Below are 18,937 nucleotides of genomic sequence, written 5' to 3'. Positions count from 1 at the left end.
TCTAATGCCTTAGAATGAGCATTTCAAGAAAGTATGATGTTTTAAAGTGTAAAAAATATAAAAATGTATTTAATTATTTATACGATTTATGGGAAAAATGTTTTTTTTTTTTTACATAATATTTGTCTGGTTTCTAGTCCAAAAATCTACATTTTAAAGCGAAAATAAGATAATTTTAATTAATTACCACATTGGTACATAATCTAGCTTGTTTTAAGGAAAAACTCCTAATTTGAATATTTTTTTTTTAAACAAAACAATGTTTTTACTTGACCTACAATATTTTTTCAGATATTTGGACAAGAAACGAGACAAAGTAAGAAAAATAATATTTTTTGCAATTTCTCTACCTGAACATTGTTATAACTATATTCAATTTATTACATTATAACTTAGAAATCAGAAAACTGTCAAATAAAGCTATTAAATCCATTTGTATATGTCGCAGTATTAATCACAGAAAAGTCAAATATGGCATTATCAGATTTTTCCAATATTGTGCAGCCCTACTTGGTTCTAACCTTCGCATTTTGCATTACGTTTCAGCTTTCCACTTCCTCCAGCTTCAACGGTGAGTTTCTGCTGGGTGGAGCAGGAGAGCAGACGCACCCTCAGAAGTCTCTCCTGCGGGCCAGCCTCTCTGCATCCCCCGCAGACTATCCGGAACGTCCCGAAGTCCACTCGCGCAGAGAGAGCTCCTGCAACACCCTGCCTGCCAAGACCGAGGTTCCCATCCATCTCATTAGCACCACCAACCAGCTGCACAAGCAGGGCAGCGTCCAGCAGCAGATCCCCACCAAACTCGCCGCCCTCAGCAAGGGCAAGGAGAAGAGTGGAAAGGGGAAGAGTTCCCACCGTACCGACAGTTTGGGTGAGCACAATTTTGATTTATTCGAGACTTCCTAATGATAGTCTTAGGGAGTTCATTTTGCCGTATTGATGGTTTTACAGGACATTTTAATGCAAAATACCATAATGGAGAAATCTTATTCTCATTCTCATCAATTTTTAAATTGCATTGAAATTATTTGAATATGTTTCAATGATTTACAATTACCATGGTATAGTACATACTGGCTTAATATCGCACCATAGTGTTATTGTATCACTGTGCATAATTTATGCTCTTTTACAGTAAAACAATGTTAGCCAAGTAAGCACACATAATCAGATCTCATGAAAAGTCACCCCACAAAATCATGTGGAAAATTTAAACAAAAAAGTAAACATTACTGATGACTAATGTGGAGTGCACTGTTAAAATGCTGGGTTTCAGACAGTTCCTTCATGTTATTCCACAACAAATTGAGTCAGTTTACTTTACTTGCTAATTTAAGTGGATTGAACATAAAACAATTAAGTTTAACGCCCTTAAAACCCAACTTTTGTGTTGATTCAGCTCATTTTAAATACAGTGGTGGAAATAAGTATTGAACATGTTGTTTTTTTCTGGGTTTACTATTTCTTAAGGAGCTGTTGACATGGAATTGAACCAGATATTGGTAAAAACCCAAACAATACAAACATAAAAATAAAACAAAACAATGAATAAGACACAATAAAAATATGTAATAACAATGAAATGTCACGAGGAGAAAGTCCTGAACTACTAAAACGTATTTATTGCTTTATATAAAAGGCTTTTTTTGGTGATCGAAGTTTAAAGATGACTCTCATGTGGAGAATGAAGTCACATGCATTGCTCAGGTGTGATTTTAAAAATCTTGATGGTTTTGTGGGTTTTATCTATCCAAACTGATCTTTATTGTGTATTCATATTGGATTCAGGTCAGGTTATTGGCTGGGCCATTCTATGGATTGTTTTTTCTTTGTCTGTAAGCATTTTAGAGTTTACTTTGCTGTGTTTTGGATCATTGTCTTGCTAAAATGTCCACTCTCGTTTCATTTTCATCGTCTTGCTAATGTAGATGTTGGAATGAAGCAGCTAATATAGATTTACACTGACGAATAACTACGGAGAGATTTCAGCTGCTGTCTGGGCTTTCACTGCCTTTCTACACCTCCCAGCATTTCATTTTATTACACAAAACTTCATTAATAAACTAATTAGATTTGTTTTCTTTGCATATGTGGATTTCTTTGGGTATTACCAACACCCAGGTAAAAGTCAACAGCACCTTTAGCACATGTTTTCTGAGAAAAATTATGACGTGTTTAATACTTATTTTCCTCATTGTAAGTAGTTTGAACAACCAGCAAAAATCTTTTTTCAAGTATGGAGAAGGGCAGGATTCATTTAGCTTATGCTACTTTATACTATTTTTCAGTCAATGTATTAGTTTAAATTGTTTCGTATCGTGTTGTTTATTAGTTTCATTGCAGTTTTTTTGATGTTTGAAAGTGAAGTCTAATGTTGTTCAGACCCTCTTATTCTCATTATTGTGATGCAAAGAGTAGTCAATAAAATATATAAACTATTGAAAATGATCTGAATACATTTATAACACAATACAGATTTAGATATACATCATGGTGAAGCAACAAGAATAAAAGAAACACAAAATACAAGTATTATAAATAAGAATATCAAAGAATGAAAATGACGGTAGTATTTGCTGTTTTTAAGCTGTGTCATCTAAACAGATGAACCCTTCAATCACTAGAGATCAATCAATAGCAAAGCACAACCATCAATTTAGTTCTTAAAAGACCAAAATCAAGTCTTACTAATCTTTTGTTCAAATTCAACTTTATTTTCAGGCTGACACAGCAGTTAAATATGGCATCAAACTATTTTTTCCATTTAAGTTTTGTGTGGTCTTATTTTTTTTTCCCTCATTACCACACTGGTCATTCCACAACCACCTATCAACATTTTTATGAGCTGAATTTGCTGATTTCTAAATCCATCTTCACCTCTTTTGTAGCGTCTGTGGACATGAAGCAGATGCTGCCCATCAAGCTGTCAGCAAGGGATTCAGACGGAGGTCACAAAACCCGCCGACCCATCAGCCCTCACCAACCTCAGCATTCGCACTCAGGTAAGACGAACAAACCGCACCCGACATTCCCCAGCTGAGGCTGAACGGGCTGCGTCCCGCTCTGTAAACAGTCATTAGGCCCGGCTGACAGGCATGTTGTTTGGTTTGCTCGCCCTACAGATTCCCTCAGCCCTCCAGACGCTTATTCTGATGCCCAGTCTAGCCTCGCGCCAGCCCTTCCCAAAACCCACAACCAGACCTCCCAGCAAACCCTACCGTACACTGTTAGCGATGAAGCCGCTAAGGAGGACGTTATCTTTTTCTGAACACCGCATGGTGTATATGTTGACATTTTGAAGCTGTCTTAAACTACTAATGGAGCCGGAGTTTGTGAAGGAAAAAAAAATGTCCAGAAAACCCAAAGACTTTTCATGATTGAAGTTAACTAGCGTGAAGAAAACTGTAGCATGTGAAGGATAAATTGGCGTGTTTTTTTGGGTCGCAATTTTGCACAGAGCTAATGTTCCAGTGTTTTTGGATGACAGTTTTCTCTTTGGTCTGTTCAGATTTGGTTGTAGTACGTTGTGGTCAATCTGGAGCATTATTGCATATGGATAAGGACAAATGGATTAAAAGGTTTGACATTTCGGCAACCGTTCTTATTGAGTCCAGGATATTGTTTTTTGTTTTGGACCGTACACTGTAGACAAATGTGCTGGATTTTAACCTAGATTGTTTCATTGAAGAAAAGCCTTCATTTCAGTGGTCATTTTATCCATGGGGTTTTGTCTTTTTAAAGATTTCTTCCCAATTATTACCAGAAAATCTGAAGAAAATGCTTTTTTTTTCTTTTTCTTTTTTTTGTGTCTTCAAAATGAAGAGAGCAAATGATCTTGATATTTTGAGATAACACTCAAACTAAAACAAGACGAAGCATGCAAATATTTTATATAATAAATCAATCCTGTTTTCATCATTAAAATCATCAAAAAGTCAATTTAAGACATGATTTGGTTAAAATCCTAATTGATCATTACCGCAATGCAATAACATTTTCATTACTGTGGTATAAAGTAGCTTGTCAAATATTGAAAAAATTACAATTGTTATGCTATGTTAACACCAGACACAACGTCTGTTATGCAAATAAATTGCGCTAGTCCATTCTTTTTTGAGTTTACTCATTTCTTTCGCGCGTCAAATTCAATTTATTCACGCAGCAAATTCGCTTTACAATAGACGCGCATTTGTGTCATGGGCAAGACTTCTGTCTGTCCTGTGACTAGCTTCGTTGCTAAATGGCTAACATGCATTTTATTGAGAGAATAGCTGTGTTATTCAACAACAGGCGCTTCATGATAATCACGCCGCTACAAAAGAAAGCTCCTGATTGGTTAACGTGGCATGAATTTCCGCTGAAGTTCAGATTTTCCAACTCAAGCAATACGTGCGTTAAGCGTGTCAAACACGCAAAATGCTCAACTCGCTCCGCTTAATTTGAGTGAATTGTCACATTCGCGCTACCTCATCTGCATGAAATGCAGAGCAGGATGTCTATTCGCGTCTTTGCATTGACTTCACATGTAAATGCGCTTGACACTTCATCAGCGTCTGGTGTGAATACAGCTTCAGTATACTGTACATCAGTGGTCCCCAACCTTTTTATCACCGTGGACTGGTCAACACTTGACAATTTTGGCATTTAGGAGATGAGGGGGTGGAGGGGGTTGCTAGGTGAACATCAACAGTTTTCCTAGATGATGATAACAAAACATTGCTGCAGCTCTGATACAAGTTTTATTTATGGAGAACATTAAAAAGCACTGCAGTGTTTGGGTGTTCTGTGTTTGTCTGAGGTAATTAGTCTACCGAAATGTATAAAAAGTATAAAGCTGATTGGTCAGTTTTTGTCACATGACTCGTGGTGCATTCGTGGCATTCTGAAAAGCTGAGATGTTTTCAACTGGGTGCACCTGGAAAACAAGAGCACGTTGCTTCCAATATGCTTGCGCATGCAGCACGCCTCTATTGGAAGAAACGAACTTGTGCAAGGAAAAGATGCGACGTGTGAACAAGGTCGCCGTCATTTACAGTCTACAGGAATCGATCTTGCACAGACATGCTGGATTTACCTGATTTCTAGACAAATGGGTTGCGGATACATTCTTTGGCAGTTTGAGGTCCTTCTTACTTATTTTGCTAATTTGTGGGTTAACTTTTAGTGCTCAAGTAACCGAGATGTAACTGAGAGAAAACAGTCATTTTTCAAAATAAAATAGTTTTCAAAATAAAAGATCGTTAAGACTCGGATAATAAATAAAACAGAAACTATTCATCATTTCTTGGCCCAGTATCAACTGATCTACGAACCGATACCGGTGCGCGGCCCGGGGGTTGGGGACCATTGCTGTACATAATGAAAATATTTACTTTACTGTAATTGGACAAAAAAAAATGACAGGAATGACATTTTGTTGGATATATATATATATATATATATATATATATATATATATTTTTTTTTTTTTTGCATTGTGGTAATAAAATGCAAGTAGTCCTAAATAGATTTTATTTTCTGTTCTAAATTAAGACCATTTTTTATTATTAACAAACCGAACAAAAAACATCTCTCTACACAATTACAGTAATGACAGTTACATTTTATTAATTTATTTTAGCCATTGCGGTAATGAAAATTTGAACAGTCCTAAATAGTGGGGGTTTCAAATTCGTGCCAAACCGGAGTAGTTTGTCTTTTTCGACGTTAAATATTGTTTTATACATTTTTTTTGAAGCTTTCCTCCCCCACCCAAGTCTTAAATATTTCCACAGTCAAGAAGGAAATCTGTCTTTTAACCTTGTTTGCTCTTAACAGATTTACTCATTGGCATTGCCTCTTTTCTTATGACCCACATTTATTTCATTCCACGTCTAATTTAAGTCCCTGAAGTTGTCAAGTATGTCCTCTGTTCTCGAGCCAACCACAGAAACAGCTTCATGATGTAACACTTACTGTAAATTTCAGAGTAAAGCCACCAAAGACTGAGGATCGTTTCTAAATCTAACCCTGAAGTCTCTGACGTTCGTTTCCTGCGACCGCGTGATTTGTATATATATGTTGTACATAATTTCCTTTTAACATAGATATGAGATGTAGATATTATGTGATTGTGGCCATCACAGATGGTTGTGGCACTCGATCGGGGTATAATTTTATTTCATTGTCATGTGTCATTCATTTTTTAATATTTTAGTTTCAATGAGACCCACAATGCATTGCTTTCAGATAACATTTCACCATGATGTAAGAAAGTGTTTTTAATGTTATTCATCCTAGATTTTGGGTTTCTAAAGGCTTTTCTGTGGTGCAAGTTTTCAATTTGTAGCAGATTGTTTTTTGGCCATCAATGAAGCATGAATGTCGAATGATGTTGAGGAAATATTAATGAAGTCAATGACTAAATGCTGTTAGTTTAACTTCTTTAGCTACAGCGCACTTTACCTCTAAATCAATTGTCCTCTTTGATTTCTTGTACAAAAGTGAAACAAAAATCCATCAGGTTGCTTTAAATTGCCCGCCATTCATTGTGACTGTATCGTCTTGCAGTTTTTGAATGTACGACGTCATCCATTGGAGAAATTGTCAAATTATTTCAGATATGTCAAAAATATATATATGATTTTTCTGTTTCTAGTTACACTAGCCACTTTTTGAATACCAGCATACTGTAAGGGGACCTCAAGTGTTAATGTTTCTGATATTTCGTGTCTTAAGTTTGTAGAACACAAGGCCAGTGTGATTTTTTTTTCTACCACAGCACTGTACTCACTGTACCGAAGTTTTAAATGATAGAAATACTTGTGAACACTTAAAACTGCTGCCTTTAGAGACATTTTAGTAATAAAATATGTGAAAAAACTGACTTCTGTTTGACTCCTATTCATTGTTGTGATGTGCCAATGTATAATCTCTGATGTACTATATTGTCAACCTGACTTTTCATTTTCTGTGACAAATTAATGGTAAGTAGTATCTAAACTCGTCCCTGTTTCTTTACATTATTTACAAAAGCCAAAAATTCAAATGTACTTTGTATTTGTTGGAATGTTTAGTCAATTCAATGCATGTTCAATAAAAAAGGTCAGGATAGGTTTTCAGTATCAAAAATCGTAGTAATTTATTGGATACAAATGAATAAGTTGATTCACAGAATTCTGTAATCATCATTGCAATGCAAGAGTTACATTCAGGGGTGTGCAACCAATTTCATTTCCTGATTCCCTCTTATATATAGCTTATATTAACAGGTGGAGTTTAGTGGAATTGGTCACTCCTGGTCAGTCCTCCTTTGGCCGCACCCATACATACGTCTTATTTTTCTACGAACTCTCTGCACAATATTAAACGCATAAGACTTTCTCAACTGTAAATATTCTGTGCTCACAGTAAGTTTCACTACAGAGCTCAAGTTAATTTTAGACAATCAGCTTCATCTACTTCTGCAAAAATGCTTCATTAATATGCAAAACATGACACAAGTTCAGGTAAAATATCATCTTTAAGCAATACAAATACAATTGTTTATTGAAAAGAAAAAGAGACAAAAATAATAAAAATATATATTTCACATTTTGAAACTTAGCTATGGTGAAACTTGGCTGATTAAATATAATATACTGCTGTTTAAAATGTATAATGCATAATGTTTAGTTTTACCATGCTTTCTGAAATAAATTCCCTTTGTTGTATCGTATTTCCACAAAATATACACAAAGCCTGCACATTTGAATTGGTGCCAAAATAGAGCGGTAAAGTGAGCCCAAATGATTTGTTTAGCACTTTGTGTATTTCTACTTTATTAGTTTTAATTTAGTTGGCGCAATAGCCTAGTGGTTAGTGCGCCGACATATGGTGCAGTAGCATGTCAGGGCAACCCAAGTTCGAGTCCCGGCTTGAGGACATTTCCCTACGCTACACCTTCTATCTTTCTCCAACTTCGCTTCCTGTCTAAATACTGTCCTATCTAATACAGACAAAAAGGCCAAAAAAAATCTTTAAAATAAATTATTTTGGTTTGCAGTTTTCTAATATATGTTATATATAATGAAAGTTTGTAACTAAATAAAGAGCAGTAACCCAACTATCAATTCTTGGTTTCCAAAATGTTCTCTGTCGGATAGCCATGAAACTTTTCTTTACATCTATACAATATCAGGCTCTTTGCTTAACTGTTCCATTCCATGGCAAAACGGGCCCGTCAGCACGGATACGGCTTCATTTTCCATGGTGGTGCTGATAAAGAAACTGACATTCAATAATATGTCAGCCACTGCACTGTGTATTGTAAACATAAATATGATTGATGATTAGATATTTCTATTTTTAGGACTCTTATCTGATATTTACCTTGTTAAATAACAGAAAATGGAAAAATCATGCTTCCATATAAACAACTATAGAGTAACTGGTAGCCAGATAAAAGAGTAGTTGCAATACCAGGCTCATGTGAAAATACAACTGGATCCGTATCTGGCTGTCTGTTCATACTTTTCGGCTCAATAGTGTAAAAGCGGGTATAGTTTACTCCAGGGCAGGGGTGTCCAAACTCGATCCTGGAGGGCCGGTGTCCTGCAAAGTTTAGTTCCAACCCCAATCAGACACACCTGGGCTACCTAATGAAGCTCTTACTAGGCTTTCTAGAAACATCCCTGCAGGTGTGTTGAGGCAAGATGGAGCTAAAATCTACAGGACACCGGCCCTCCAGGACTACGTTTGGACACCTCGGCTCTAGGGTATTAGAACCTTTCCAGAATGTCCTCTTTTATCAAGCTGTTACCAAAAAGCACCCTGCTACATTCTGGGAAGGTTAATCTGGGTAGTTTTTGCTCATCGAGAAAAAAATGACCTATATGCTTCCTAATATATGTAAGTGATGAAATATGCTTAAAAATGGCTCTTTTAGTTCATTTATACAAATGTATTTAAACTTTTAATAAAACTCTGTTAGACCAACTCAGTTGTATTTAATTGTGTAAATATAGTTTTTCTTTAGCTGGTGCTTAACAAATTTATTGGATGGAAATCCTGCCTGAGTTCATTCAATGAGTTATTTTTTATTCGACTGTAGAGAGAATGTTCGCAGAACATATTTGGTTCTCAATAGCAGTCGAGTGGGAACATCTATTTGATGAGAATCTGTAATAAATGTTTATGAATATTATGATTATTGACAACTAAAATGATATTGAATGGCAGTTTGCAATATCAAGCAGTATAGTGAATTGTTTTGCAGAGGTTAACTAAGCAAATTGAAAGTTCACCAATACATTTAACAAACGCTCGTGCACGCTAAATGTTAAAAACACACACTTCGTTTATAGCGCGCCATTTTCAGTTACAAAGGCATCTCCTCTACTCATGACTGGCGTTCTCCCAGTTCACAATTGAGCCTCACCGCAAAGGAAACTCGAAGGTAAGTAAAACAGTGCTTATGTTCAGCCGTATCTTCCGTGTTAAGTACGGACAATATGATTTTATTTCCGTCGCTCTCCACTTTCTGGCCGCGCGTCTGTTGATTCTGGCGCGCTTTCTCACAGGAACAGAAATTTCGCTCAGCTTCACAAAAACTTGCTGTCCGTCTCTCAGGCCATGATAATTGCAGTTCTGTGGCGGAACAAAGTTATTTTCAGGTGTTGTGGTTTCCCTTTTATCCAGTCCGGTTCTGACAACCGAGTAGTAACTCTTTACCAGATGATGTCTCTCGCGTTTGTCTTCGGTAATGGTTTTCTGTTCGTCTGTAATGTCTTTGCTAATTTTAGACGCTGCTCTGAGACACGAGCTCTGTCTGGTTCACAAGTGTCTGAAGGCACGTCACTCTTTTAATTGTAGTTATTCTGTGCAAAGACCTCTGACCACAAACGAAAACAAACCCCATGCTGTTGGTTTGTCGGCCCAGCTGTTAAAGCAGTCAGAGTTTCTCTAGCAATTTGAAGAATTAGTCATGCTAAATAATATACTCGGCAGTGCTCCAGTCATTGACAATTACTAGGGATTACATTTATTATGTAATGTCTTAATATATATTGTATCTTCTTAATGTGTTTGTGCTATTTTTGTCATTGAGAATGCCTCTATGCATTACTGCAAAACGTTTTTTTTTTCATCCTTATTACTAAAAGGATTTTTTTTTTCATTCCTTCACCAATTACTCTTCAGTGTTTGGACTTTCAGTAGTGAAAATTAAACCACACTGAACTGAACTTCAATTCTGAAAACTGGACTGACAGTTTTAATTGACTAGAACTTCTATGTTAAGCTGCTTTGAGACAATCTACATTGTAAAAGCGCTTTAGAAATAAAGATGAATTGAATTGACCCAAGCATTTCTGGAAGCCCATTTTAGCCATAGAATAATAATAAAAAAAAAGCTTATTGTGAGTCTGTATCATGCAATTCTGTCACAATAACCTTTTTTTCATTATTATTTAATGGTAATAACATGTGTCTATACTAGGGGTGCCCAAACCTTTTCTTTTTAAGGGCCAAACACCAAACTTGATTGAGGAATGTGGGCAGAATATATCCCAACCCAAATATATCACATCATATAATAAGGCTGCTCGATTTTGGGAAAAATCATCAGGGTTCAACGCTAAGGATTTTTTATACGGGTCCGATCGGGCCATTGGTTGAGATTTTTACTTGCCCTGCCAAAATTTTCACTGGCACCACTAAAAAAAGAAAAAACTAAAAAGTGAATAGCTATTTCTTAGCCACATATTCTAAATAATGGCAAAATTATGCCTGTGAATCTAGAATTTAAACATTTTAAATATGTTAATAAATGTATAATGAACAAAATAAAAGATTTTATGCAAATGAAATAGCGGTATGAAAAATGTGCTTGTATTTTAATGCAATTCTAAATAATTTTATAAAAAATGGCTTGCCAAACTGACAACTGTTTTTTTTTTTTTTTTTTTTTTCAGTTTCTTAATTTTGTTCCCATGTAATTGTCTGCTTCTAAGACTTTAGAAACAGACGTTTTCTTTTAGCCTCATTGTTTAATTTTGCCGCCATGTTGCCATCTTTTCGCTGTACTGGTTGTTACCAGGTTACAAAAAAAAAAAAAAAAAAAACGTGCTCAATGTTACTGGCCGATAGGGGCCAGTAACAATCCTGTCTACTGTCCCGAGTGTCTTTCACGCTGGCCCCGGGCCACCGGGCAGTCCTTATTGTTGAGCCCTGAATCATTATCACGATTATTTTGGTCATAATTGTAATCACGATTATTCAAAACTATTATTAGTTGAAGTCAAAATTATTAGCGCTCCTGAGAATTTTTTTTTAAATAAATATTTCCCACATTTTGTTTACAGAGCAAGGAATTTTAACAGTATTTCCTCTATGTTTTCTTCTGGAGAAAAGGCTGATTTGTTTTATTTCAGCTAGAATAAAAGCAGGTTTAAAAATTTTGAGTCCTTCAGTCAAGAGCACTGAGGGATTTTCTCGTTTTGTTTTTAGATTAATAATCATAAAAACAGGCGGCAGCAGGAACATCGTGCGCTTTCACTTTAATGGTTTCTCTTTCACGTCTTTTGATTCTTGCCTCGTATGTTCAGGACACAAATAAGGGTTAATATAAATAATCACTAAACACCGCGTTTTGACACCTATTTGACCATTAAAGCGCTCACATTAAGATGACTTTAGATGTGTGCACTCTGCTCGTCTCAGTGTGCGAATGAGACCGAATGCTGACCGCGTGCTTATGTGTGTTCGCACACACACATAAATGACCGTATGCTTATGTGTGTGCACGCCGCACACATATGCATAAGCATGCGGTCTTTCGCGCTGCTAAGTTAATAATCGTTTATCTCGATTAATGGTAGCTAAAATCAAAATCGAAATTTTGATTAATTGCACAGCCCTATCATATAACACTAAATTTGCCATGGGTAATTGCCTATTTTATTCGCTAATATTTAAAAATAACATGAAAACTTTGCTTTAAATCATATTCAATCAAAGGTGCAGTAGGTAATCTGCCACGATGCTAGCCTGTTTGCATGAATCTCTGAAACACAGTCCCTCCCCTGGTTTCCAAAGCCATGCCTCCTGAAAACACAAGCGCGCAAATTTTTTACGTTTTAGACGAGATATGAGAATATAAAGAGTTAACCAGATACAGAACAAGGGGTTACAAGTAACAAAACACAAATAAATACGGAATTTGCAACCTAGAGAAAACAAGGCAAACATTTTAATCACACTTATTTACACTTGTAAAATGAAGGATGGTCAAGCAAAAGTCCCATACCTCAATAGTCTTTTCTGGTTATTCCTTTAACAAATTTCGGACGAATCCCTCATTGTAAGTGTGTAGATTGCAGAAGCACTTATCAGAAAAAAGACAGGAACACAGCACAAGGCTGGGGCTATAATGCTGAGGTATTTTGCCAAAAATAAATTTCAACCACTGACTCTTCACTGCCTCTTTACATGTTTGGGTAAGGAAAATAACACTAACCTTCCCTCACACTTTAGAGGACAGCGTCTTCACAATGATTCAACCGGAATCCTCTACAGTGTTTGTGGGCGGGGCCAGGGGTTTAAATTGTCCTGGGTCTGCGCGCACAGCAAATGGGCAGGGCTTGAGTTATATATCGACGCCGGCACGACTAAAGACTCGTTACATAGACATAGTTATTTCAAAGTACTATGAGTTGACTCTTTTACAGATGAACCAATAGTTTTAAAAACGGTGGACTTTCAGATTTAAGCCTTAGTTTTATATTTCACTTCAGTTAGAGCTGTGTTACACTCTGCATGGAAGGTCATTTTCAAAAATGAAAAAAAGGCTCTTTAAAGAATTAATCAAAGCAAACAGGGATTACTTCCATGTTATGTAAAAAAAAAAAAAGCTCTGGGAAAGTTAACAGGTTTGATGATTTCAAGGTAATTTGCTAATTAGCAAATAGCTCCTGGTATCAAAGTAGAATTGACTATCTTAAGACCTTCCTGCAGTTTGCAGACATTATTCTTTAAATCTTGACTCTAGAAGTGCTAATTTGGTAGACTAGCTTCTAGGCTAACACTTATATGATAGTGTCTAAAATATCTCTCTGTTGCATAACTGTTCTGCAAAGTCTAAACCAGTGATCATGTCAGACCCGTGCAGGCCATATAACTTGCAGTCTTACCCCATAAAAATAAATGCTTATTGTGTTTTTTCGGTGTCCATGGGAACGAATTGAATGACTTTTTCCTTTATTGTTTATCGGTGTTGCTTTGTAGTGTGTTTAAAGCCCACCAGTAAAGTGGATGATATGAATGTACAGTGGTGATGAATGAAGTTATTGTTCTTTGTTTATTATCATGAAAAGCGAAATATGACCAGGAAGATAAGCTTACTGTTGACTGATAGTACACGACAACACACACACACACACACATACAGAGAGAGTGTTTATTCATAACTTTGTGCAGCTGTAATCCAATAAAGTGGCCTGCAAAGAATCTGCTGTCATAGTAAAATCTTTGTGTATTTAGTTACAAGCCGGAAAGGCTTTATTTGGGATTGTGTGTGGACAGCGATCTGTGATAAAAACACTCGTACGCTGTAGGTCTTGTGCCAAATAAGATTCTTGCCAAGCTCAATGATCTATAAATGTCAATGGCCTGTGTGACTGAACGCTGCTGGTTGTTTATTTGTCGTCTGACCACTTTGGTGGAAGGATTTTCAAATTATTTTGTAATGTTAAAGTCCCCAAGAAATCAAAACCAACCACATGATTTTGTTAGCTCACATTTCTAGTTTTGTGATGAACAATTCATCTGTGCATGTTATCAAGAAAAAAAAATGTTTGCCCTTCAAATCTTTAAATGAAATCTGAAAGTGCACTTCCTGTTTGTTTTCAGTTGAATTATCAGATTACGTGATTTTGAAGTATTGGGTGTGGCTAACATACTTAACCACGCTGGTTCAACTCTCAGTTTTGACAACAAACAGAAATGAGGAGTTGGAGGTGTCTGTTAGGTCGTAATAACTTTTCTAAAACCCCTTGTAAAGCCTACTTCACAACGTTCATTCATCCAGCCGTAGAAAAAACAAGCCACACCCACTGTTCACTCATTTAATATCTAGTCTTACTAGGAACTGGGACACAATACGAAAAAAAAAATTTGTCCGCAGCTTCCGGTTCATTGGGACTTTAAACTTAGTCTGATAAGCCAAACAAATTTGTCAATTAATTATCGGGTGTAACTGCACAATATTAGTTGGTGTGGGTTTCCTCTGGGTGCCCCGGTTTCCTCCACAAGTCCAAAGACATGTGCTATAGGTGGTTGTTTTTAGTGTATGTGTGTGAACGAGTGTGTGTGGATGTTTCCCAGTGATGGGTTGCAGCTGGAAGGGCATCCACTACGTAAAACATATGCTGGATAAATTGGTGGTTCATTCCGCTGTGGCGACCCCTGATTAATAAAGGGACTAAGCTGAAAAGAAAATTAATGGATGAATAACCTACACTCTAAAAAGGGGTTGTTGTAACCTAATGTAGCATCAAATATAGACAACCCCAGCTGTTGGGTTAAAAAGTGTAATCTAAATTTATTTTAAAAAATTAACCTAATATTTGATTTGTCCATGTTTGACACAACACTAAACCTAACCCAGCCTTTTTTAGAGTGCGTGCATTTTTTAGGGGGATTTGCAAAGTAAAATGATCACCATAATGCAGCATTTCAGATTACATCGATTCCATTGTGTTAGAGAGTTCCGCCTTCATGGCTTAAAGCTCACTTTTGATAGTCAGTAAGTCATCGCCTAGCACAGACTGTAGTTCAGAGTGAAATATTTCTGCCAGATTCTGATGCAGCAATGAGATTATTTCAGTTTTAAGAGTCTGAATGTTGCCTGAAGTCATATCGAGCTCTGTCCGCTGACCCCCCGTGGCTGTATCACGTTCTTTCATGCATTAACTGTTGCAATGGCTGCACCTTTAGTTTTCATCTTTATTCCACATGATTAGTTTAAAATGAACTTTATTAGACACAATTATCTGCAGGCACTTGATAATAAGTAAAACTGCACTAATTTAGAAAAAAAAAGAACATTTTGCAGGACCTCTTTGCGAACATGTCCTACTCCATAGCTCATGTAACCGGAAGTCCGATGGTACAGTTTACATATGAAAGATTTCAGGTATTTTTTCTAGTTTTTTATTGGCATGGCACAGTATTGTAGTAGTGTATGAAATATTGTGTGTAAATTATTGTCATTAGTGGTTTACATTGAAAGTAGTTCATCGAAATTGAGAGCAGAATGTGCGATTATGAAAATTGTCTATGCAGGTTCTTGTTTTTAATCATTGATAGAAATAGAGCACAGTAGAGTGTCGACTGAAATTGTTAGGAAGATGTACTGAAAATTGGATTAGTATTTACCTCAAATTCTTGGACTCGTCAAACATTTTTGTTTCAAAATTTTGATAGGCAATGATTGAGCTCCAAACAGAAATGCAAACCTCATGACGTCCGATGTACATCATATGGTGCTTGACATAAAAAACACCCAAGGTAAGTCCTTGCCCACAGCTGCTTCATTAACCTTGCGAGTTAGAGAGGCTGACACCCCAACACCCTAGAGACGGTGCAGACAGACGCCTCACTTCCTTTTGTTGTATTATTCATCCTGATGTCACTTTTCGAGTGCCTTTTCAGTTGAGTGGCCCGTAATTATCAACCGGGCCCATATCAGGATGGGACTATCTGCCCCTCCCCATCTGAATGACACAAAGGTCCAATTACTGCTCTGTCCCATCCTAGAGATATGATTCACTGTCATTCCTTTTTGTTTTTTTCGTCGAATAGCATAGAGTCCCACTCAACCTTACAAACAAGGAGCATTATGGTAATGAGGAACTATTTCAAGCATCCAAGCATGTGAAGCGTCTGTGGAATGCTTGTGAGTAAGATTTGTGGCATGTGACTAGCCGCTATCTTTGTCACCATTTGAGCTCAGGGGTAAAGAATTCACTTCCTACATTGGAAATCCGTGCAAACTTTTACAAATCTTTACATTCTTCCCTGTTGAGCTTGGGCAAACAGTGTTGTTTCCCCCTTTGTTTGCATACTGCGAGTCCAGAAACGCTTTCTATTGGATGCTACGCCTCAACCTGAGGCCATCAACCGCACAAGACTGAGCATCAAAGCCTGGCATCGCATAATAACATTCACTGTTAATCAGAGCGATGCTAGATCTGTCAGCGGAGCTTCTGTCCATGCCGCCCCTCCCATTCGCCCCCCTACTGTTCAGTGTAATTACTCCATTGTGTAAACAGTGATTACCATTCCCCCCTCCTTTCCCAAAACGCTGCTTCTCTCCGCTGGCCGCTTCTGTCGGAACGCTCTCAGAAGTCTCTCGTCTCCTTTTTAGAGACTCAGATTTCTGTGCACAATTGTTTTCGCAAATAACTGGCTTCTTTTATGGTGTCTAGACAAAGGGATGTTTTGGCAAGACAGAGGGAGGCACCCACCTCTTTGTGTTTAATGCGGAGTGATGTGCATTTTACTGAGGGAAGATTTATGTGCACTCCAGGAGAACCTGTGACACGTGTTAAAGCGTGTCCGTTATGCTTCCTCATCATCCATTAACAAAAATTATAGCCACTTTTCGAATGTCCTCCATTGCTTGGGTTGATGTTTATGGCTACAGGGATATTCAGCCATATATAGTCATGAAAATATCTGTAGATCCATATTAAATCCCGTAGGTCATCCAGGTAGACATGCTATTGGGCTATTCGTACTGTTTTTCACATACTATATATACTAGGGAACTAAACCATTTCGGTTTTACTAAATCTGTGCATATAACTATTACAACTGAAGCAGCCACCCTATCAACCATTCAGAAAACCTCTGCCTAGCAACCACTTAGAAAACTCTTGAAACGGCCAAGAAATCAGACAAAAGCCTTAGGAACCATTGCGAATGTTGGAGTACTTGCCTAGAAATCCTATATAACACTTCAGGAAGCAAGCAGAATCCCCCTTTCCACCAACATTAAAAATGATCGGTAGCTGCTCAATTCGCAAGTTCCACTCACATAGTATAAGTCATGACCGTAATGCCCAATTCGTTAGGGGTATCAGTGCTTCCAATTCACTTTGAATGAGTGATGTCAGGTGTTGCCGAATGGAACTGTAGATTCATTGACGCGGTAAAGTCTAGATCGGATATGGGGCCGGCCGGAAGTGCGATATGCACATTAATAAAGCAGCATTTTTTTATGACACTGGATAACAATAATTAATATTTTTACAGTACTGTGAGGGTTGGGTTTAGGGTTGGGGTGGGGGTAGGCGTTAAAAAATAAATTTTATTGGGTAATAGATAACATAACTAATACTCGGTACAACTACAGTTTTTACATTACTGTGACGGTTGGGTTTAGGGTTGGGGTGGGGGTAGACGTTAATAAAATACAACAAATGAGAAATGTTATAAATAATAGAAATAATTCGCGTTAACTTCCGGCCGCAAACGTATCCGCTCTAGCAACAACCCATCGACGCCGCTTCACCGCCATTGCTCGCTATAGAAGTTGACAAATTCTCAACTTTACAAGCGTCAGCCAATCAGATCACTTTATGCAAATACCCCAGCTCAGACAATAGTCGATTGCTGACTTATTTTATTGGCTGATGCTGCTGTGATGATTACGTCAGCCCCAACTTCAGACACGCCTTCCGTCAAGCCTTGACGCTGAAGGCCGTTGTGAATCAGGCGTAAGGGCATGAATAACTTCCACAAAACTTCTCTCGATAGAAAAGAAATTGCATACAAGTATGAATATTTGCTTTAGTATGACGATAAAATCACACTGTGTAAGCCGGCCTTAAGAACAACTGGTTGGTTTCTCCAAAATTCAATTTAAAAAAAGTTATGCGTTTTCACTATGGTGATACTTGTGTCTCTTTCTTTCAACAGACAGATCTCTTTATTATAGTGTGGGCAACATGGTTCCAGTCTAGGTTTCAAGCCTATATCAAACTGTTCTGAGCAACTCTATTGGTTCTGGTTCTAGGTTGGATAGATTGGTTCAACTTCAGACTTTAAAAACATTTCCAACGTTCAGGCAAGCAAAAATGAATTATACATTTTGCAACACACAAGTCAAAGTGCTCATAAATGTAACTTCTGTGTTGCTTCACACACCTTGAGGCCTGCCTTAAATGCTGTTTATGTCATTGCCTATTGGCTCCCTTCAGTTAAACCACGGGAACCACTGGAACCATTAACGTTCCTCACAGATCACATCTCGACTCAATTGTAGGAAAGTACCTGCACACAGACACCACAGACGCACCTAGACATCAGCATTTTCAGCTGCTTGTGGTCAAAGGAGGCCCAAACTGTGTCTCTTTGTGGCCGCTTTTCACCAACGTGTTGCTTTGACTTGCCTGCCCATGTCGACAACAACAAATTTCTTGCATTTCTTAAATAATGGGAGTTGTTGTCTTGCTTGGGCAATAAACCTCAGCTTAAACATAGCCGGAGGGTCCAATTTTTTCTGTGCATAATGAACATAATGTACTTAGCAGGAGGTTCCTGCGGGGCAAAATAACATTTTCGTTAGTTCATTGATTTAGTTGGGATTAGCTTTATAGTAGGTGGACGGTTGGAAAGGACGCTTCTGGTCCAGACCCTAGAAGTAAATCCCCATGGGGGGCAACCAGTGGAAGCTAATGTGGGATCTTTGTGTTCCTGCAGGCCCCCCAGATGCACGCATCCGCCTGGCAGACACACGCCAGTATTTGGGTGAAGGGGGGTGCCCGACCCCTGTCCCCCTCCTTTAGTGGCCGTTCCACCCCATTGCGCCCTTTTTGCACAGGGTTACGACAAGCGTTAACCAACTACACTCACTGAAGCCAAATACACCAACCGCCCCCTCTTTCTGTCCACGCTGCAGCGGTCTTTCCTCTTT

The 18,937-nt window shown here is 37.7% G+C and overlaps 1 protein-coding gene across 5 annotated transcripts in view; it reads left to right on the top strand.

Annotated features, from left to right (window-relative positions):
* arhgef18b (rho/rac guanine nucleotide exchange factor (GEF) 18b) overlaps window positions 1-4,241 on the top strand; it is a 105,303-nt gene extending 101,062 nt beyond the window's left edge. For all 5 annotated transcript variants that reach the window (XM_073937356.1, XM_073937355.1, XM_068216437.2 and 2 more), the window contains 3 exons: window positions 547-871; window positions 2,889-3,002; window positions 3,123-4,241. In XM_073937356.1, the coding sequence (XP_073793457.1) occupies window positions 547-871; window positions 2,889-3,002; window positions 3,123-3,268 (585 nt within the window). In that variant the 3' untranslated portion in view covers window positions 3,269-4,241. The remainder of the gene's footprint in view (window positions 1-546; window positions 872-2,888; window positions 3,003-3,122) is intronic.
* Window positions 4,242-18,937: the final 14,696 nt, after the last annotated feature.

This window comes from Danio rerio, chromosome 22, assembly GCF_049306965.1.
Source record: "Danio rerio strain Tuebingen ecotype United States chromosome 22, GRCz12tu, whole genome shotgun sequence".
In the NCBI taxonomy this organism is placed as follows: Eukaryota; Metazoa; Chordata; class Actinopteri; order Cypriniformes; family Danionidae; genus Danio; species Danio rerio.
This window is presented reverse-complemented; position numbering and strand designations above follow the sequence as displayed.